This window comes from Phascolarctos cinereus, unplaced genomic scaffold (genome assembly GCF_003287225.1).
Source record: "Phascolarctos cinereus isolate Bilbo 61053 unplaced genomic scaffold, phaCin_HiC Scaffold_4;HRSCAF=312, whole genome shotgun sequence".
Taxonomy (NCBI): domain Eukaryota; kingdom Metazoa; phylum Chordata; class Mammalia; order Diprotodontia; family Phascolarctidae; genus Phascolarctos; species Phascolarctos cinereus.
In genome coordinates this window covers 261935037-261957396 of record NW_027555847.1, presented here as the reverse complement: position 1 = coordinate 261957396, position 22360 = coordinate 261935037, and the positions used below count along the sequence as shown (strand labels likewise).

Below are 22360 nucleotides of genomic sequence, written 5' to 3'. Positions count from 1 at the left end.
AGGTGCATGAGGAGAGGGCCCTTCTCTCAAAGTTCCCAACTTAGAATCCATCTGCAGGTTTCCTCTGTCCTTTACTTCCTCACATCCCCAGGGGAGAGCTGGTCTGGGGAGCTCATACTTTCCCCAGATGTTTAAGGGACATCTCATTTAAAGCTGCCTCTTCTTAAACAGAACCATTTAAAAGGGGCTGTTTTGGCTTCCTACCTATCCTTATCATTCCTTCTGACTTCTTTCTTCACCTCCATTAGAGAAGTAAAAATACTGAGGCTGAGAAGGGAAGTGGCCCACCCCTAATCACACAGTTAAATCACCTGCCCACCTCCAAGGTCTTCCAATTCCATACCTTCATCCCATGTCTCCAGCCTGGTACTAGTCACCACCAACCCAGCAGGGCAGGGTTGCAGTAGGAAAAGGGAGCCATACCTGGGTATAGTGCCCGACTAATCATGCCTGGCATAATGATGAGGCCCATGGGCAGCATCTTTAGGTAACTGGCAAGGATGGAGCCTGCTTTGGCATGGTTCAGGTTCCTGGCAGAAAGGGACCTCTGTACTATGACCTGGGGGGAAAACAATAGAGGAGAAAAGGATGTTGCCGGACATAGGCTGACACAGAGGACTTGGTCCTTGTGGAAGATTCACCCAGACAGAGGAAGAACGTGGAGTTCCATCCTAAGATTCAGAAGGCTACTCCCTCTAGCCCCACCCCCTTCTCCTCACATTAATATCACAGACCATTGCCCTTGAGCTTCTAAAAGCCTACTGCAGCCTCCGGTGGATTGGCCACAGGGTGACTTTTCCCTGGCACCCACAGAGGCCTCAGCATGCATAGGAGTGAGCACAGTGCCATCACTTCTGTGCTCAGAATAAATGGTGCTCTAGAGCCTGCCATCTCTGGCAGCCCTTGGGGGGAACGTCCTAGGGAAGGGCACAAACAGACCACAACTTATACATATAAATGGATGTTTTCTATCAAAGCAGCCCCTTAGGGAAGCTGCACCTGTCCAAATGTTGCTGCCAGGAAATAATTGAAACTTCTTTTTGTGAACGGCCTTCAGGGCTTCATAACAGAAACCCAGTCTTGTGACTTCATGGTCATGCCTCATTTTTATTATTATTATTATTATTATTATTATTTTTAACCTCAGATAACAGATACCCATCATAGTCTCTCGCCTTGGTCTCTAAAATACTTAGTCCCCAAATCAGATGTACCCTCAGAGATTTAGCCCCAGGAAAGAATGCTTCCATTAATAGCTCCCCAGATACTTTCTGAGCAAAACTGCACATTAGAATAAGAGAGAAACCTTTTCAGAAGCCTGTGGTGAAGGATGATGCTCATTTGGATGTAAAATTTCTGTTCTGTTTGTTAAACAATCAATTTCTTTACTGTCAAGCCTAATATTCTTTAAGTCTTTACACCCAGTACACTTAGATCGCCAAAATAAGAGGTTTGGAGAAACGAGGCCGCAGGTCAAATCATCTCCTGGGATCCGAGAACTTTATCTTTTCGATAAGCAACACTGGAAGAGCATCATTTGTCAGCCCCTTTGGGTTTTCCTAGCCGTTGGCTAACTTAATAATCATCCTTCTTTGGGCTTGGTCCTTTGAGTCCAATATTCAAGGAGAACTCTCTAGCCACCTACTTCACCACCAGCTTACTCCTTCAACTAGGGTATTAACACATTTCTCCTCAAGAGCACTGGTCCCAAAGATCAGGGACCCAGCCCAGTAACCTTAAATCATCTGAGAAACAGAAATTTTAGAGGATGACTTTGGGTTGGGTAATACCCTAGAGAAATCGAGGGAAACTAAAGGAGAAGAAACTCACCAAAAATGCTACCCTGGGCCTATGGGAAATGACAGTATTCCAGATTTCTAGGGAGGTGAGCCTCTGTAAGGATCAGGTTTCAATTTACTAGTAAGGAAGGACACAGTCCCAGCTGGTTGTGACTATGTTTGCTGATGGTATCTCAGAAGTGTGTGTATATAAGGAAACAAGTGGGAAGTGATGACTAATTTCTAAGGAAGTGGTTCTCAAACTTTTAGGTCTTAGGACTCCTTTACACTCTTATAAATTATTAAGGATTTCGAAGAGTTTTATCTTTGTGGGTTATGCCTGTTTTCATATTAGACATTAACTGATAATTATTTAAAATTATTAATCATTTAATAATAAGCCTGTTACATGTTAATATAAATAATATTTTATGAAAAATAACTATTTTCCAAGACAAAAATATTTAGGTAGAAGAGTGGTATTGTTTTATATATTTTTGCAAATACCTTTTATGTCTGGCTTAATAGAAGACAAGTGGATTCTCATTTCCACTTTTGCATTCAGTCTATTGCAGTCTGTCATTTTGATTGAAGTTTATGAAGGAAAGCTGGCCTCACACAGATATATCATAGAAAAGAGGGGAGTATTTTAGGAGGCAAATAATGTCTTAATGTTATTGTGAGAATAAGGACCCCCCAAAAGGATTTTGGCAACTCCCTGGGTTCCTGAGACCACACTTTGAGAATCACTGGTCTAAGGCGATGTGATGTAGTGGAAAGAACAGAACTTGGGAGTCAGAGGCCTCAGTTTAAATCCCTAAAATGCTACTTATTAGCTGTGTGGCTTTGGCTTCATCCCTCTGAGCCTCAGTGTCCTTGTCAATAAAATGGAGATGATAATAACGGCTGACATTTACAAAGCACTTTTAAGGTTTGCAAAGTGCTTTCCACCTAGGATCTCATTTGAGCCTCACAACAACCCTGCATGGTAGGTGGTGTTATTATCCCCATCTTATTTTTATTTTTTATTTTTTATTTTTGCTTTTTGGTGAGGCAATCGGGATGAAGTGACTTGTCCAGGGTCACACTATTATCCCCATTTTATAGATGAGGACCTTGAGGATGTTTAAAGTTAAGTGACTTGCCCAGGGACACCTGGCAATTAAGTGTCTGAGGTAGGAATTGAACTCTGACTCCCAAGTCTAACTCTTCATCCATTATGCGACATTGCTTTCTAATGCGATCTGGCCTGCATACCTCAGAGTTGCAGTGAGAGATTTTAAAAAAAAACATCTGTCAAAGAACTACCTCAACAGTGTGGTATAGTGGAAAGAGCACTGAATTTGGAATCCGGAGACCTGAGTTCAAGCCACAGCTCGACCCCTTTGCCTTTCTGAACCCCAGGTGTCTTGTCTGTAAAAGATAACTATGTACCTTCAAGGTTGGTAGGTAGTGCGTGATCCTTGAGTTAGAGAGCAAGACTATGAAAGGGACCTTCCCCCATTTTATAGATGAGGAAATCAAGACCCGGAGAGGTTAATTGACTTACCCACCATCACACATACTGAGAAGATAGCAACACATCACAAAGATAATATTCAAATCCAGACCTGTGTGATTCCAATTCAGTGCCCTTTGTACTGTCACACACAGGTCAATGAGATAAAGTTACTTGTAAATTGCCAGGAGTTATATAAATGTAAGCAGTTACTATTATTACCCCAAGGGGCTAAGGTCAGGTGGAGATCCAGATGTCAGAAAACACACGGGAAATGTTAACACACCTTCTGTTTTGTGATTGTTTCTAGCCTGGTTGACTTGGAAAAATTAGAATGTTTGGAACATTAGGCATTTGCCAAAGTGTATGAATGTACACATCTCATCCAAGTGTTTGCTGTCCTCTCCCTGCCTCCCAGGCTACCAACGCCTCTTTGCCACTATCTTGGCTTATGTCTCTGTTAGCCAAACTGTTGGCATGGTGTTCAATAATATCAGGCGGTATGGAGGTTTATAGCCTTTGGGTTATACCTGTCCTGGGAAGTACCCAGTCCTGAACCCTGGGGAGGGAGTCTGGCCTCTAACAAGGAGGATCCTTGAGAAGGGGGAGCTGGTGAAAATTGCATAGGCCTGGACCATGAGGTTCAGCTTAGCTAGAGTGCATACAGAATACATACTAGACCCAAGTTCTAGTCCTGGCCTTTCTCCAACTCACTTGGGCAAGTGACCTTGGGCAAGCCCGCTCCCGTCTTGATGGCTTCATGTCCTCACCTGTACAATGGGGAAGTTGGACTGGATCAGGGTTTATTAACTTGGGAACTGTAAACTTTTTTTTAAAAAATTGATGACTACATTTCAATATCATTGGTTTCCTTTGTAATCCTCTGTATTTTATTTTTTGCATTTAAAAATATTGTTCCAAGAAGCAGTCCATAGGTTTTACCAGATTTCTGTCAGGACATAAAAGAGGTTAAGAATCCCTGGACTAGATGATCCTGTCCAGCTCTGGGATTCTCTGAATCTATGATTAGCCTGGGACCAATGTTCCCTCTCCTTCGACACCTCATCCTTACTCTAGCCTTCAATTCTGAAGTCCAAGGTGGGGAGGAATAAGTGAGCTGCTCTAGTTCCAGCCAGATGGAGTCAGTCAGTCTGGCCCCCTATGCCTTCAGATTTGCAGAGAACCAGAACTGGTACCAGTGGGTGGGCCTTTCTGCCTCTGAACTAGTCCTCCCTTGTGCTGGCCAGGTAGTCAACCCTGAAGGAATGCTGACTCATTTGGCCTCCATGGGAAAACCACCTGAATGACATTAAACTTAGGGAGGCCAGGTTGAGGCCAATGATCTCAAGGCATATGATAAAATGAGGCATGTTGTGAAATGAGTCAAGTGACATCTAGGAAAAGTTTGAATCAGACTAGTAACCCCTAGACATCAACTGTGCCACCATCTTCTCATTTTGTAGACCTCACATTAGCCAAGAGAACCATTTCCCCTCCTGGTCCATCTGCTACCCACCTAGATTAATCTCTACCCTACCCTGGAAACTGGTTTTTTTGTTGGGGTTTTTTTTTTTTCAGTCAGTGCTGCTGCCAGATCTAGTCATTGTTACCCTCACACATTCAGGAAAACTGATCAAAAGGAGCCAAATGTGAAACTGGAGACAGAAAGTATTAGAGCCTGAAGGGACTTTAACATTCATTTCATCCAATCTTATTTTATTTATTGGGAAACTGAGGCCCAAAGAGGGGAAGTGACTTGCCCAAAGTCACACAGCTACTTCGCAGCAGAGCTGAAAATATAGTCTGGATCTCCTTCCTCCCAATCACCCCAACCCCCAATTTTACAGCCACAAGAAACTGAGACAGCTGGAGGTTAAGTTGCCTGAGGCCACAGAGCTGAGAATCAAATCCCTAAAGTCAAGGGCTCTTCAGCAGGGTCCATCAACCTTAAAAAAAAGTTTTTAATAACTGCATTTCAACATACTTAGTTTCCTTTTTAAACTTATGCATTCAAAAACATTATTCTGAGAAAGGGTGCATAGGCTTCACCAAACTCCTGCCAAGAGTCCATGACACAAAAAATATTAAGAATTCCAGCCTTAAATAGAAAGAAAAGGTCCAGCCACTTTTTCTTAATAGTAAAAATAACAATACACTTAAAGTTTACAAAACACTCTCCTCAAGGTGACCCTTTGAGGTAGTGGTGGGAGTATTACTGCCTCCATTTTACAGATAAGGAAACTGAGACTCCAGTAGGTTTTGTGACTTGCCCAGGGTCACATAGCTCTTAAGTATGAGAGGTAAAACTTGAACTCTGATCTTCTGACTCCAAAACCAGTGCTTTTCCACTCATCACAGTCTTTTAGGTTGAAGGGAGTTTTCTTGCCTTCCCTGAATTTTCTTATAAACTTTCTCTCTTGTCCCTACCCTCTACCTCCGCCCAGGGCCAGCAGTTCTACCGTTATGGGGATAAGCGACCTGCCTCTGGGACCAGGGACAAAGGCAGCTTCCAGCAGTCAGCAAAGAACCCAGAGCTTCCCAAATACCGACGGGATGGCATCCATGCAGCCGATGGCTTCCAGCACCCTGCCAAAAAGTCCGGGCCGGCAACAGTGGGCTCACGATATTGGCAGACCAAAGGTGGCCCCCCAGACAGCAGGAACCTGAGGACTGCCAGAACCCCAGGCAGCCCAGCTGAGAGTGGGAGCCGGGAGGAGCTGTCAACCCCATTTGGTATCCCCCTTTCCAAACTATCACAGAATAAAATCCTCAGGAATAGGGCAGGTGGGGGCCTGTGGGCCTCTGCTGATTCCCGAAGGAGGGCGCCAGGACCCACAAGCCACAAGGATTAAAAGCAAGCCTATCTCCCTCACCTTGCTCAGCCCAGAGCTGCTTGCTCCTTTCCTTGGAGCTCTTGAAACTAGACTCTGATAATGCAAGTATTCTTAAACCATGCTGCTTGGACCTCAGATGGGGGAACTGCATTTGTTGTACATATGACATAAGGGGCAGGAGGAGGGGATATGATGTTTACATTTACCTGGTCAGTGCACCAATACCAAGTGGCCATGATGGTCAGACCGAAGGTCATCCCAGTCCATGGGAGATCTGCAGTGTGGGCATCTCGAAACATGTGCATGGCGTCAGCCCGGGGCAGGTGGCATGTTGTGTTGGGGATCGTCTTGTTTGGCACTGCCTGTAAGTAAGCCGCCTCCAACTGGCCATAACCCCCGATTTGGTCAAAAGCTGGAAGGGAAAATGGGAAATTGGGAGGGGGGAGCAAGGGAAAAGAAGAAGCAATGGAGGGAGAGATTGGCTGGTTGGACTGGCCAATGATTCCCCTCCCTCCTGCAACTGACTTCTTGGTGCAACAATTTTTAAGATTTTTCTACTTCACCTTTTCCACACATATGTCTGGAAAGGAGTGGGGAGTGAAAAAAAAAGATCTAATTTTATGATTGTATTTTATTTTTATTTAAAGATAACAAAATTATTAAAAGATAGTTTTGCACATTGGAACTACTAGATTCCTGTTACCCTGGACTTGTTACCCCCAACAATCCCCGAGTGAAGATTTCTTTACTCAGTTTTGTACTGTAAAAAAGCAAAACATGTGTTTGTGTTCAAAACCAAGGATCCCATGGGGAGGTCTAAAGTATTAAACTTCTGGCTCCAACAGTTCCATGCTGGGATCATTGCTGGCTGTGGGGCTTCTGGCTTTGCTTTGTACTTAGAGAATTGGCTAGATGGTAATCTGCCTTCTAGGGAAGAGTTCTATCCCTTCATTTTACACATGAGGAGACTGAAGCTAATGGGGAAACAACTTCCCTTATTTTAAGATGGTGTAGAGGACCAAGAGTCAGGAGACTTGGGTTCTAATCCTGCTCTACTTACTAGCTAGTTGTCTAACTTTGGATAAGTCAGCTAGCTAGCATTTAAGCACCTACTGTGTGCCAAGCACTGGGGATATAAAGAAAGGCAACACCACAGCAAAATCGCGAGTTAAATAAGTCACTTCACTTTTCCAAGGCCTTGATTTCCTTCGTGTAAAATGAAGATTTTGGGCTAATCTTTAAAATCTCCTAGCCATAATAGTCTATGATTCTGTCTCCTTATTCCCTGTTCAATGCTATGTCTAGCATATACAGTGTCTACTCAATCATCTTCTAATAGGCAATGCTAAGACTTTTCCCTTAGGAGATGATTTGTTCCACTCCTTACTTCAGTGATCATGACCACCTCTTTTACATAGGCCTCCACTGAAACCCCTTGTCCCATGGCTGCCTTGACATCCCTTGAAACAGTGTAGAAAAACAGATCTTGGGCTCACCTGCCAGGAACCTGAATGCAGAACTAATAATCTGGTTGCTACCATTGAAAAGGAAGGAAAGCAACCACTTGGTTTATTCTGTCTTCATCCTAACCTTCCAAATTGCCTGATTCTGTCTTCATCCTAACCTTCCAAATTGCCTGGATCTGTCCTATCTGCCCCTCCCAGTGGAGAAAGGAGGGAGACCAACATATCTGGGGCCTGCCCTGATTCCAGGGAACAGCTGATTTTCCCTTTGGGTGGGTAAGGGAATGGGGGATAATCTGAGAGGAAATATTGATTACTGTTGGCCAATTGCTTTCCCCTACATTCTTCAGAAAAACTGGGCCTATTCCCTATGATTACCTATTCAGACAGGAACAAGTCCAGAGTCACCCCCCCCAGTTGGGCCTCAGCTTTGAGGGGGGCTGAATTATCCCCTTTCTCTGACCCTACCAAAGTACTCATTGCTGAAGGGATAAAATATCTTCATGGTAGCCAGGCAGTCATACTGAGGCAAGAGACAAGCCCATGGGCCTAGAAAAGGGCCAGGGAGAAGGGGCCAACCCCAAACTGGCTGCATGCCAGGAAACTGCCTAGAAATAGTTACTGACAAGTAGGTTGTTTCACATAGCTCTAAATTCCTCCTCCCCCCACTCCTACACCCCTCAGTCTTTACACAGTTATCCCTGAAAAAGAGGGTAAGGTAGCAGAATTCAGTGGTCCCTGGAAGTTTAGACAACTCCCTATGATCTCCAACTTGAAGACTGCTTCTCATGTATTTCCTTTTTTAATAATTTATCCCTTCAAAGCAGTACATTACATACGTATTTCAATGCTGCTGCGTACGATGGGGGCTCACAGGGGGAAAGGATGTTAGAGTCAGCTGTTCCAACCCCCTCGTTTTACATGTAAGGAGACAATCCCAGAAGAGTGAAGTGATTTCACCAAGATCCCACAGGCTACGTAGTAAAGTAGCAGAGTTAATATTGAAACCTAAGTCTTTTGACCCTAAATACAGTACTCTCCCCTTAGCCATTTTGCAGACATCTTTGGGAGTTTCCTTCAGAGCCAGGTATGTCTGAGCCAGAAGATACCAGTTTTCCTGTCTTTCCATTGATTTTTATGTTTTTTCTACCCCAAATAGGATCCCTAGACACTCCCCCAAGTAACTTTTGGCTTTTTTGAAGAATCAGATCTTCCCTCCAAGAGCAAAGATTTGCAGCCATAATGAATATTTCAAAGAATGAGCTTCAGGCTCTGGTAGTCATTACAGGGCTGTCCATAGAATACAATTTAGAACTGTTACAGATTTGGGGCATTATCTGGTCATAGGAGCATAGATGAGAACTGGGGACCTTATACATTAACTTGGTCAATGCCTTCAATTTGCATACAAAAATAGAAGTTCCCTGCCCAGTGTCCTATATGTAATAAGTAGCTGAGCCAGGATTTGAAAAAAGAGCCTCTGACTCTCCCTCCAACTTGCTATTCTAAATGATATTATTATTATTTCTGTGAGTGTCACTCAGTCTCCTGTGTTTAAAACTTGGATGCTATCTTTTATCCTTACTTCTCCCTTGAAACACTCCCAATCACTGCCATTGATTCTACCTCAGAAATGTTCCTTTTTTCTCCCTCCTCCCTCCCCCATTTCCCCTGCTACAAGCTTAGACTATCATCATTAACACCCTCCTGCAAGGTAACCTAATAGCTGTTCCCACCTCCACTCACTTCATCACCTCCAACCAGCTGCGCCCCCACCAGACATCTTTTCTTACCCATACATCTAATCACATTGCTCCTGTGCTCAAAACCCTTCAAAACTCCCTGTTATGTACTATAGAAGTTCTGAGTCCATTCCTTGGCCCTCTACAATCTGGCACCACCCTGCTTTTCCAGCCTTGTCATACTGTGTGCTCTACACTTTAACTAAACTTGACATCCCTCCATCCACTCCACACTTCTTGCCCCCACGAATTGCCAACACTGTTCCCTATAGCTGAAATGCTTTTCTTCCCTAACCTCTTCCAGAAATCACTTCCTCTCAAGCCTGTAGGCTCCATGTGAATCAGTAATGTGAAGCAGACATTGCTTGTGCACTGCTGCTCCACATAAGAAAAAATAATATTATCATTGTATTCTACAAGGGTCATACCACACCAAGTCCAATTCTAGATCCATTTTAGGAGGTATGCTGAAAACCTGGAGTGCATCTAGAGGATAGCAGAAAATGAGAAGTGATGCCATGCGAAGTTCAGTTGAAGGGACTACAGATTTGACCCCTTCCTTTTACAGATACGGAGACAAAAGCTATAGATGTGATGTGACTTGCCCAAGGTCACAGAATCACTGAATTTCCTAGTTGAAAGGGACCTCAGCAGCCAACTAGTTCTGCCCATGCCTGAAAAAAGAAATCCTCTACAACCGACCCAACTTTGAGCCTTTGCTTGAAAAGGAACTCACCACCTCTCAAGGCAGGCCACTCTACTTCTGGATAATTCAAATTGGTAGGAAGGTTGTTTCCTAATATCTAGCCTAAATTTACTTCTGCTGCTTCCACCCATTGCAACTGCTTCTGCTCTCTGGAGCCAAACTTTACAGGCCAAATTCTCTCATGGGACGGCCCTTCAAATACTTGAAGACAGCTATGATGTCGTTTGCTCCAAGGCTTCTCTTCTTCACACTAGAGATCCCCAGTTCCTTCAACCAGTCTTCAAATGACATAGACTCAAGGTTCTTTCAGCATCCTGGTTACCTTGACAGCTAGAAATCCGAGCTAAGGGCATCTGATGCTTAAGCCAGGGCTGCAGGAGCATACTGCTCTCATGGTTATTTAAGTTCTAGCATGTTTGCTAAGGAGTAGCTAGGTGGCTCAGTGGATAGAGTGCTGGGCCTGGAGTCAGGAAAATCTGAATTCAAATCTGGCCTCAGACACTAGCTGTGTGACTCTGGGCAAGTCACTCAACCTCTGTTTGCCTTAATCCACTGGAAAAGTAAGTAGCCAATCACGCCAGTAGGTTTGCCAAGAAAATCCCATGGACAGCATTGGCATGCTGTGGCCCACAGGGTCATGAAGAGTTGGATACGACCAAACAGCACTGCTAAAGGATCAGCACCATTATTTTATCACTCCACCCATGCTTCCTCAGAATTTCGAACTTAGAGGCTCGGTGGGGTGTTGCACCCCAATCTCCCCTCCTTCCCTCCATGCCTGCCTTCCTCAAAAGTGCATATGAATGCCTCTTTGCATTTGGTTAAGGGCCAAAAAATCTTTTGGAAAGTTCACCTGTCTAAAGGCATAACCAGAGCCTTTCCCACATTCAGAATTTCACCTGTCACCCTATCTGGCATAATGAGAGTTTCATCCCAAAGCTTATTGTCTGAAAGAGGCTGAACAAACGACCCTTGAGTCTGATTTTCCATTCACCCTCTATAAATCGCCTCCCAGAGTTTGAGTCTCCTTGAAAAACATCTATCTGTAATATGTTTGGGCGTGCATGTTTGGGTAGACAACTCCTGCTGGCAGTCTGTTAGGCACTCCCTGGCGGGAAGATAGGTGATCAAGCATAGAGAAGGTTAGAGGTCAACAGTGTGGCACCATTCCCCTCGCCCCACCCCCCAAAAAAATAAGGCAGGCTGAGACTTAGAAATCTGCTAGTAGTCTTGGAGTCTTAAATGAACGTCCTCTAGAGCACGGGGTATCCCTATCAATAAGATTCTACCTCCAAAGTCATTTGGTTACTGCTGCAACAAAGGGCCATGGGAACCATGGGAATTGACCTTTCCCGAGATAAGCAAGATAAGCAACTAGCCAGTCAGGACAGTTGCCAAGCTACTAAATAGAAGTAAGTTTATTTTCCGAAAATTGAACCTCAGCTTTCTAGCCTGAGAACACTACTCTCCCCTCCCCTAGTTTTTGCTGACAAATAATAACTTACATTTACATAGCACTTAAAAGTTTACAAAATATTTTCTTCATAACAACCTTGTGAATTATAGTTTTATTGTCATGAGACCCATTTTACAGGTAAGGAAACTGTGGCTCAGAGAAGTTAAGCCACTTGCCCAAGGTTACACAGCTAGGAAGCGTTAGAAACCCTTCAGACCTGGATCTCTTAACTCTTCAACTGTGCTGCAGTTCCTAAACCGTGGTGCAGATTCCTTCTGTTCAGTCTACCACTGCCTTAAGAGAGATACTATTTAATTTAAATAACAGTGACTTGTGGTTTGAGGCTTCTCGATTGGATTGAGGCAAGTGAGGGAGGGTGGGCCAGCTGTTCTCTCCAGGGAAAGAACATTCACGATCCTGCTACCTACAGCAGCCTGTTCTCAGAGGCACGTGGAGCCAACCATCCCTGTACCTCTTAGATTGGTTAAACAGATATCCTGCTCCTCTCCCTGATGTCTCTGTTGTCTGTAGCCTAAGCCAGGCTGAATTTCACCCTGTGCAAACGATCCCCCCTTGTCTCTATCTCTTTTTCTCATGTGAAGTGTTATTGTCGCTGGAGAATTTATTTTTGTTATTTTAAACAGATGAGAGGCTCTGGTTGTCTTCTGGCCTTAAATGCACTATTTAAAATCCACCTCTGCTGCATCTCATTGTAAAACGTTGAGTTACCAGCCAGTGTTTCTTGAGCTGGAGCTGAGAAAACTGGCCAGGGAAAGGGAAACATGGGAAGGGACTTTGAAAGCCCATCAGCATCTTCTGCTGAATTGCTCCTGTCTTCATCTCTGCAGGCCTTTGTTTTCCCAACCAACCCTCACCAATTCTGCAGGTTCAAATGTTCTGGGCCATTTTCGAGAACCAGCAGGCATTCTTGCAGGGCATGACTCCCCTCCTCACCTGTTACCCTGTATTTATGATTCTAGTATCCCACACCTGGTATTTAAAAATGCAGAAAAGTTGTATAAGCAAAACCTAAACCCAATAAAAGACTTCAAGTTGGAATGGGTCCCACCCTGGGCATGTGTGTGTGTGTGTGGTTGCTGAGCATGGGAACAAACAGCCCAAGATGGGGTTGGGGTCAACTCCTTACCTTTGATTGTCAGGATGATTGCCCCAACTATCATGATCAGTGTCTGCAGTGCATCGGTGTAGATGACAGCAGCCAGGCCACCTATGGGAAAAGGGTAACAGTGCTCAGGACAGATGAGACTCAGGCCAATACAGGGCAGTTATTACGAATGAATGAATGGAACAGTGAGCCAGGCAGTTAGAAACTCTGGGGGAAGTGAGGGAAGCCTGTGTATCACCCACATGCCCTCTCCCAAGGTGGAGTCATCCGTGTTGCCGTGACTCTCCTCAGCTTGGCACCCACTGCCTTCCATGCTCTGACCTAGTTCTAAACTCCCCAGCTTTGTTTTCTGATTCTCTGCCCTTCACTTCTTTTCCTGCGCCACATCTCCAATCATTCTCCGCACATGCCCCCTACTTTTCCTTCTTTGTACCTTTGCTCATGCTGCTCTGCTCTCACACTGCTAAAAACCTCATGACAAACCTGTGAACAGGGTATTACTGTTATTATTTTCCTCTTTTTACAGATGAGGAAACTGAGTAAGTGACTCATCCATGATCATGCAGCTATAAACTGTCAGAGGTGGCCAAGATTCAGAACCAATTGTTCCTGACTTCCAGTCCAATACTCTAAGTCAGAAATATATTGGACCTTTGGTATGGAAGCACTATATTTCTCTCAGACAGGGTTGGAGGTATATGTAAACCTACACGCAAAGGGTAGGAACCAAGTCAGGAGCTATGTTTTCTCTGCATCATCTTCCTCATTGTGCTGGTGAGTAGGGTGGGGAGCAGGAAGGCAGTGCCTAGAGCAGAGGGAGCTTTGGGTTGGATGAGGGTCCATGGCATGGAAAAAACGGTTTCATTGAAGCAGATCCACAATCTATTTCATTCCATCTCTTACCTGCAACGGTGTAAACTGCCGTGATCACCAACGTTATGCCAGTAGACAAGAAAAAATTCCAGCCCAGACAGATGTGCACAAAAAGGGCCCCTGCATACAAGTCAATCTGGAAGGGCCACAAGGTCAATGGTCAATCAATTTGCATTTATTAAAATCTGCTATGTGCTAGGCAATATGCTATGCTCTAAGGATAAAAAAATAAATCATTCAATGAGCTCTCAAAGGAGTTTACTGGCTAGGGGAGAGACAACATATGAACAATTATGTATAAACAAGATAAATACAGGATAAATTGAAGGTAATGTCAAAGGCAGGATGTTAAGATACTCTGGGGTCATTTAACTACAACAGAACCACAATGGTCATGTTCCAGGGCTCATAACTCAGCAGGCAAACTGAGTCAAGGAGGTATGAAGTCTAGGCATACCTATCTACACTCACAGTGGGGGGAAAAGTCTATACTAAATCATATAATTTTTAAAATGAAAAGTAATGATAATAATAGCTAACATTTATATAACACTTTAAGTTTTGTAACAGCACTTTACAAATATGTCATTTAATTCACCCCAAAACCCTGTAATGTAGGTGCTATTATTATCCTCATTTTATGGAATGGGAAACTGAGGCTTCATGAAAGGTTAAGTGACTTGCCCAGGGCCACAAAACTAGTAAGCTTATGAAGCAGAATTTGCACTCAGGTCCTGATTCCACATCCAGGACTCCATTGGTTGGGGCTACCTATTTGCCCCTAATAAATGTTTATTACTTTCAAGTGTCACAGGCGAATAAACATGAGACTGAGAGAAAAGAAACCAGGGCAATGTATTTATTGTTATCCTCAGACAATGAATCTACAAACATTTATTAAGTGTCTACAAAGTGTCAAGCATTGGCTTGTGCAGGGGGAGTTTACATTCTATTCTGGGAAGGTTACTTCCCTTCTCTTGGCCTCAGTTTCCTCACTGTAAAATGAAGGATTTGGACTAGATGATCTCTAAGGATCTTCCCAGATCTAATATTCTGATGATTCACTTGGCTCACTCTGGGACAGGGCTTCCATTGCCCCACTCCTTCAGGAAGCCCTAAGAGGCAGGATGGTATAGAAGAGAGAAGACCGGATTAGGTGGTCACAGAATCCTAGAAGCTCAGAGTCAAAAGAACATCTAAGGCCATTATAACCCAACTTATGCATCTACAAGAATCCCTTCTATTATTGTTGTTCAGTTGTTCTTGGTCGTTCTGACTCCTTGTAACCCCATTTAGGGTTTTCTTGGTAAAGATATTGGAGTGGTTTGCCATTTCCTTCTACAGCTCATTTTACAGATGAGGCAAACAGGGTTAAGTGACTTGTCCAGGGTCACACAGCTAATGTCTGAGGCCAGATTTGAACTCATGAAGATGAGTCTTCCTGACTATCCACTGCACCATTTAGTTGCCCAGGAATCCCAACTAACATGGTCATCCAGCTTTTGCTTAAAGACTTCTAATAAAAGGGAGCCTACTCCCTCCTAAGACTACCCATTTCATTTTGGACAGCCCTCATTATAAAGATGCTTTTTCTTATATCAAGCCTGAATCTACTTCTCTGAAACTTGCACTCATTACTACTAGTAATACACCATTACCTGTTCCTAACTTCTGTCCTCTGAGGCTAAGTAGAACAAGACCAATCCTCTTCATACGATCATAGATTTAAAGGTAGCAGTGACTTAAGAGGTTATCTAGTCCATTTATTTTACAGTTGAAGAAACTGAGGCCCAGAGAGATTAAATGACTTGCCCAAGATCACACAAGTGATCATTGACAGAGTCAAGATCCAAATCTAGATTCTCTCATTCCTTCTCCAGCCCTCTTTCCACTGTACAATGCTGCTGCCCAATACCCCAGGTGGAAGCTCAGAATCAGCTACCAAGAGTGATTGTTAAATTTTCAGTGTGAGCATTTACATTATGGAAATCAGTAGAGGCCACAAATCAAGATTTAATTTATTATTTTATTGATTGTCTAGACTTAAAGTGATAGAGAAAATATTAATAACTCAGATTAAACTTAAGAATGTGTCCTGTGTACACTTTTTCCCCAGAGAGCTAGTTGGTAAAGATTTACCACCACATTCCTACCCACAACCAAGTCTCTTCTTCTCTAGCCTAAACGTTCCCAATTTCTTCAACTGATTCTTATATACCATGACCCAAAAGCACTTTACCATCTTGGTTGCCTTTCTTTGAACATTTTCCAACTCATCAATGCTCTTCCTAAAATGTGATGCCCAGAATACTCCATAGTAAAAGATTACTGCAGATGGTAACTGTGGCCATGAAATTAAAAGACACTTGCTCCTTGGAAGGACAGCTATAGCAAATCTGGACAGCACACTAAAAAGCAGAGACATCACCTTGCTGACAAAGGTCTGTATAGTCAAAGCTATTGTCAGGATCCCCATGCCAAGACCACCCCTCTCTTTTTATCCTTCTCTTTTTACTATTAGGAGACCACCCTGTTTTCCAGAGCTAAGGTCTAGCAAGCAAGCTGTGCCCTGAGCTTGGCATAACAACAAGCCTTTGCAATCACCCTCTGGATGAACTCTGCTGTAGCTAAGTCACAGAACTGGTTGACACCAACCCAAAGTGGTACCTGAGCTTGGACAAGCACCTGCAGGAACCATGTTCCGGTCATGAAGCCCTACCATGAATCACACTTGCCTCATTGTTTCTGTTCCCCCTCATTGCCACTGCTACATCTCACTGCTCAGTTCTTTGTCTAGCCACTTCTGTGGCTCTTTGGTTTATTTTATTTTACTTTTCAGCATTAACAGTTGTTGTATAATTTCTGTGGCTCTTTGGTCATTTATTTTCAGAGTCTGACACCATGGTTTTTCCAGTAGTAATGTATGGCTGTGAGAGTTGAATTGTAAGGAAAGCTGAGTGTCACAGAATTCGATGTGGTGCTGGAGAAGGCTTTTGAGAGTCCTTTGGACAGAAAGGAGGTCAAATCATTCAATACTTACAGAAATTAATTCAGGCTCTTCACTGGAAGGTCAATACTGAAGCTGAAGCTTAAATCCTTTGGTCACATAATGAGAGCACAGGACTCATTAGAAAAGACCCTGATGTTAGGAAAGATTGAAGGCAAAAGGAAAAGAGGACGGCAGAGGATGAGATGGATAGATAGTGTCATGGATATGACAAACATGAACTTGGACAGACTTCAAGAGATGGTGAAGGATAAAAGGGCCTGGTGTGCTATGGTCCATTGAGTCACAAAGAGTCGGACGTGAGTGAACAACAAACAATACTCCAGATAAAGGTTGACCAGGAAAGAGTACATTGGGATTATCACCTCTCTCATCCTGCCCACTACATTGGTATGCACATAATTTTTTTTTTGGCTGCTACATCATACTGTTGACAAATGGTTCTATAGTCTGCCAAGACCTCAGAGTCTTTTGAAGACAAACTGTTGTCTAGCCATATGTCTCCCATCCTGTACTTATGAAGTCTGTTAGACACAGACACAAATCCCAACTTCAACATTCATTAGCTATGTGACCATTAGAAAAACACTTCACATCTCTGATCCTCAGTTTCTTCATCTGTAAAATGATCATAATAATATGCTACCTATCTCACTGAATTGTTATGGGAAAAGTGCTTTATAAACATTAAAGCAATATAATGTGGACTATAAGTAAATTTTGTCAAAATTAGGCAAGCCACTCTAGGGAAGAAGAATAAGGTACCTTACTCAGTCTTTGGGAGCTAAAAGCTTGTGATAATATAACTTATTAGATCAGATAAGACCCAGCAGCAAAATTTCAGCAAGTATAACCCATGGTCCAGTACACCCAAATTCTGGACATATATTGACTATCCAGTCTTGGGATAGCACTGAAAAATAATCTAGCTTCTAACTTATATTGCTCCCGCCTAGAGTTTGCATTGGAAAAATCATCTTATGCAGCTCAGTTTTAGGTTTCCACAGATGTGGCTTAAAGAGTTCCCACCTCCCATACAAGCATTTGAGGTAACAAACATTTCCAGCTACAGGACAGTCCACAGAAAATGAAGGAGACACAAAGGACTCACTTGAGCTCACAAACAAAGCAGAAAAAGCATGAAAGACTTACACAATAACCCATAATCAATAGAATTCTCCCTCTCCAGTGGGTCCCAGTTTTCCTCAGGGTCATAAAGTTGTCCAGATACAAAGTCACCTATAGACATTCAGCCTGCTGATACCTTCTGACGGCCTTCTCTTCCCATAACAATAGTCAAGCTGCTCAAGAAATTCCCCTTCTGGGGGTAGCTAGGTGGCACTGGATAGAGCACTGGCCCTGGATTAAGGAAGACCTGAGTTCAAATCTGGCCTCAGACACTTGACACTTACTAGCTACATGACCCTGGGCAAAATCACTTTACCCCATTGCCTCACGAAAAAAAAAATTCCCCTTTTCTGGATAAAAGATTGGATCTCCAAACACTTGAACTTAGGGTTACTCACAAGGCAATCCTGAGCGTGATACTATCCAGGAAATCCCCCTTCCCTGGCTAGAAGACTAGATTTCTGGATTTTGCTGCCTAGGAAATCACCCCTCCTTTATCTAGGAGGAAGGAAGGTTAGGAAGATTATCTAGGAACTCCACTCTCATGTCAAGTAGGCAAACACATTTTTTTTTCCTTTTCTGTGGTTTCTTCTAAGCCACTATTAATGGCTCCTGGGAAGGAGGATGATAAACTCCCACCATCACCACCTGCTACTACAGGAAAAAGTTGACTCCTCACAGCAGCCTTTTTGAGGTGTGGTTTGGTAATTGTTTATTTGTTTATTTTTAAAGGATTTATCCAGAATATAAGTGGAAATGGAAGGGAAAAAGCCAAGGACAATGTGAGCTGCCTTTTATGGGCCAGCACAAAGGGCTGGTTCTTTCCACAGAAGTCTATCCTCTCAAGAGTCCAAGCCAAACAATTCATCTTGGGGTCAGCCCACATCAGTTAAATCCCTTCTCCAGGAGTCACCAAGAGGCAGTTCCAAAGCAAATTATTCACTTTGGGGCAGTCCCAGTCTCTGAAATCTAATTAGCCGATGCCTTTTGTCCCCTCCACAAGGTGCTAGAGAGAATGTCCACACTCTCCATAGAGAGATACTTTCTCAGAAATCCCTGACAAAGAATTGCTACCCCATAAGTTGATCAAGTCCATTGGGTTACTCTCTCTCCTATTCAGCCAGACACACCTTGGATTTTCTTTTTTTTTTCCTTTTTTTTCCTTTTTCCTTTTTTTTCTTTAGGCAATTGGGGTTAAGTGACTTGCCCAGGGTCACACAGCTAGTAAGTGTCAAGTGTTCGTTCTGAGGCTGAATTTGAATTCAGGTACTCCTGACTTCAGGGCCAGTACTCTTTCCACTGCGGCACCTAGCTGCCCCTACACCTTGGATTTTCTACTGCTTATACCACTCCTCCCCAAGCAATCTCAGGCATACAGGGGGAGCTGCCTGGTTTTCTCCTCCCTCCAACTGATAAGCACATTTTGGTGAAACTCGCTTCGTGGTGCCCAGCTGATCTGGGAACTTCCCTTTCTTTCATCATGATCATCAAATAGTGTCACTATTACATACCTCAATTCAGCTCTTCCCACACAAATCAGAAAAGACTTCTTCTAAGCCAAGAACCAGTGTAAACTTTATGACTAAATCACAAAATCTCAGCCAAAGAGGGGACCTCAGAGTTGAGCTCCTCCAGCTTCCTATTCAATATAGTCTAGTACACTGGATAGAATGTTGGGCCTGAAGTGAGGAGGGACCTAGATTTAAATTCTGTTTCTGTAATTCACTAGCTATATGATCCTGGGTAAAATATTTAATCTCTTCTGAGCTTCAGTTTCCTCATGTGTAAAAGGAAAATAATAATGTATTCACTACCTAGAGCACAGTCAAGTGCTTTTTAAACCTTAAAATAAATAAATAAATAAATAATCATTATGCAGGAATCCTTTCTGCTATATCCCAGATAAGTGATTATCTAATTTCTTCTTGAAGAGTTCCTTAGTGATGGAGAACTTCCCAAGGCAAGGCATTCTACTTTGGGCAGATTTAATTGTTAAAAAGCTCCTCCTCTCCACCCACTTTCCTCTTTAGTTTCCCTGTCCTTCACATCTAATTAGATGTCAAATCTAGTCATGTCTAGTCATGTCTAGTCACTTCTATCTCCACGCCATCTCTCATATCTGTCCCCGTTCTGGTGACTAATACCGTGGGATTCAGATTGTCATCAGTTCTTTCTTGGACTATTTCAATAACTTCTCTTTTGATCTCCCTGCCTCAGCGGCCTCCACTCCGTCCTCCACATCTCCACATAACAGCCAAAGTGACTTTCCTAAAGCACAGTTCTGACCTTATTCAAAAAAGTCCAATGGCTCCCTATTATCTCTAAGATCAAATACAAACCCTTTTGGCAATTAAAATTCTCTGTAAGCTGAGTCCAGCCTCTCTTTACTGTGTGATTCATAGATTCTACGATTTAGCAAAATTGGACTATTTGTGGGCCTTCACCCAAAACATTCCATCTGAAGCTTCTGTTCCCTTAAACAGATTGCTCCCCATGCCTGGAAATCGCTCACCTCTACTTCCTAAATTCCTTAGAATTCCTTCAAAAATCTGTTTAAGTGCTACTTCCTATGGGAAACCTTTCCTAATATTCTAAACTGCCAGTCCTCATTAGATTGTAAATTCCTTGAGGGCAAGGACTGTCTTCTGCCTTTTTTATATCCCTAGCACTTATCACAGTGCCTGGCACATAGTAGACTCTGTTTTTTTGGTTAGGCAATGGGGTTAAGTGACTTGCCCAGGGTCACACAGCTAGTAAGTGTTATGTGTGTTATGTGTCTGAGGCTGGATTTGAACTCAGGTCCTCCTGAATCCAGGGCCAGTGCATAGTAGATTCTTAATAAATATTTAATGGGGCAACTAGGTGGAGCAGTGGATAGAGTGCCAGGCATGGAGTCATTCCAAATCTGGTTTCAGACATTTCTTAGCTGAGTGACCATGGGCAAGTCACTTAACCTGTTTGCCTCTGTTTCCTCATCTGTAAAATGGGGATGATAATAGCAGCTACTCTCAGGGTTGTGAAGATCAAATGAAGTAATACTTGCACAGTATTTAACACAGGGCCTGGCACATAGTAAGTGCTATATAAATGTTAGCTATTATTATTATTATTATTATTATTATTTTATTATTGGTTGTACCTCCTTCCTAAAAAATTACCTTGGATTTACTTTGTGTATCTTGTGTATTGCTTTACGTTACTATTACTTTCCCTAATAGAAGGTAAACTCCCTGAGGGCGGGGACTGTCATGCTGTTGTATTTGTATCCCCAGATACAAAGTACCATAATGCCTAGCATGGAAGGCACCAAGGAAATGATTGCTGATTGGTTGATTGACTCTACCCATTGCTCCTAGCTCTCTCTAAGCCGAACAAGCCAAACACGTTTAATCCTTTCACATGATTGCCCTCCAAATATTTGAAAACAGCTGTCATGTTGCCCTGTCTTTTCTTCAAAGTAAACATTCTCAGTCCCTTCAAACGATTCATGTGGTACAGCCTCTCCACAGAGTCCCAGGTTATACTCTGCACATCTTCACCACAGCTCCACCCATCCCCCTTTCAGCCTCCTTTTGTATATTGTTGTCCTCCATCAGAGTGTAGGTTCCTTGGTCAAGGACTGTCTTTCTTTTTGGTTGTATTTGTATTCACAGAGCTTAACACAGGGTCTGGCACGTACCAAACGCTTAATAAATGCTTATTCACTGACTGACCGTCCAGGTTTCCCTCATCGGGTCCTGCTCTAGCTTTCCAATGCCCTTCCTAAAATGTGACATCAGGGCTGAACATAATACTTCAAGGCAGTCTGACCAGGAGAGTGTACAATGTGACTGCCACTTCCCACATTCTAGATACTGTGTTTCTCTATTTGTTGCCTGTGATCACAAGCAAATCACTTCACTTTGGGCCTCCTTTCCTTCTGCAAAATGAAGAGTTTAGATTAAATGATCCCTAAGGTTCCTTCCAGCTCTAAATCCTATGATCCTATTAATTCAGTCTAAAGCATTATGGAGAGACAATATGATGATGACCTCAGAGTCAGGAAAACCTGGATTCATGTCCTGGCTCTGGCATTCCCTAGCTGGGTGACAGCTTGAGGCAAATCACTTAATCTCTCAATGCTCCAGGCAAATCTCGAAGAATATAAATTGCAGAATACTTACTGATAGGAGGAAGTTTCCTCACTAGAAATTCCCTACATCAACGAAATCACAAAACTGAACCGAAGAACTCCCCAAGGTAACACTAGCCATTTTTGTCTGCCTTGTCACACTGTTGACTCTAAAATCCCAGGTATTTTTCATATCTACTTCCTAGTCATGTCTTAACTACACTTGCCTAATTTACTTTTTTTCAACATAAATATATTTATTCCTGTTAAAAATATCATATCATTAGGTTTGGGCTATTGTTCCATCCTGTGGTGACCTTTTCAGATACCAATTCTGATTAATAGCACGGTGTTCCCTTCTAAATTTGGTGCAAAAGAATCCCCCTCGACAACATCAGTCTACAACTTTGTCATTCTACAATGGATTTGTGATGTCATCAATTTGGGTTTTCTCTCCAATAATGCAGGTTGAAAGCCATCCATGTATGCCTATTCCATGGCCTTTTGTCCGTGTTCTCCCATCAGTTCACCACAGAGAGTTCACCCCATGTGTGGGGACCCATCCTTGATGTCTTGCTGACTTCTCAAGTATATCGATGAAATGCACAGGCTGCCCATCATTTATCCCTTGCTTTTAA

The 22360-nt window shown here is 43.0% G+C and overlaps 2 protein-coding genes across 3 annotated transcripts in view; one reads left to right on the top strand and one right to left on the bottom strand.

The window, feature by feature from the left end:
• FAM83G (family with sequence similarity 83 member G) overlaps positions 1 to 12536 on the top strand; it is a 66331-nt gene extending 53795 nt beyond the window's left edge. For both annotated transcript variants that reach the window (XM_021004502.2, XM_021004500.2), the window contains exon 6: positions 5721 to 12536. In XM_021004502.2, coding sequence (XP_020860161.1) covers positions 5721 to 6128 — 408 coding nt within the window. In that variant the 3' untranslated portion in view covers positions 6129 to 12536. The remainder of the gene's footprint in view (positions 1 to 5720) is intronic.
• SLC5A10 (solute carrier family 5 member 10) overlaps positions 1 to 22360 on the bottom strand; it is a 180416-nt gene that overhangs the window by 103873 nt on the left and 54183 nt on the right. Inside the window, exons 6-9 of the mRNA XM_021004503.2 lie at positions 13507 to 13612; positions 12625 to 12705; positions 6317 to 6522; positions 424 to 559 (exon numbers count right to left, since the gene is read on the bottom strand). Coding sequence (XP_020860162.1) covers positions 424 to 559; positions 6317 to 6522; positions 12625 to 12705; positions 13507 to 13612 — 529 coding nt within the window. The remainder of the gene's footprint in view (positions 1 to 423; positions 560 to 6316; positions 6523 to 12624; positions 12706 to 13506; positions 13613 to 22360) is intronic.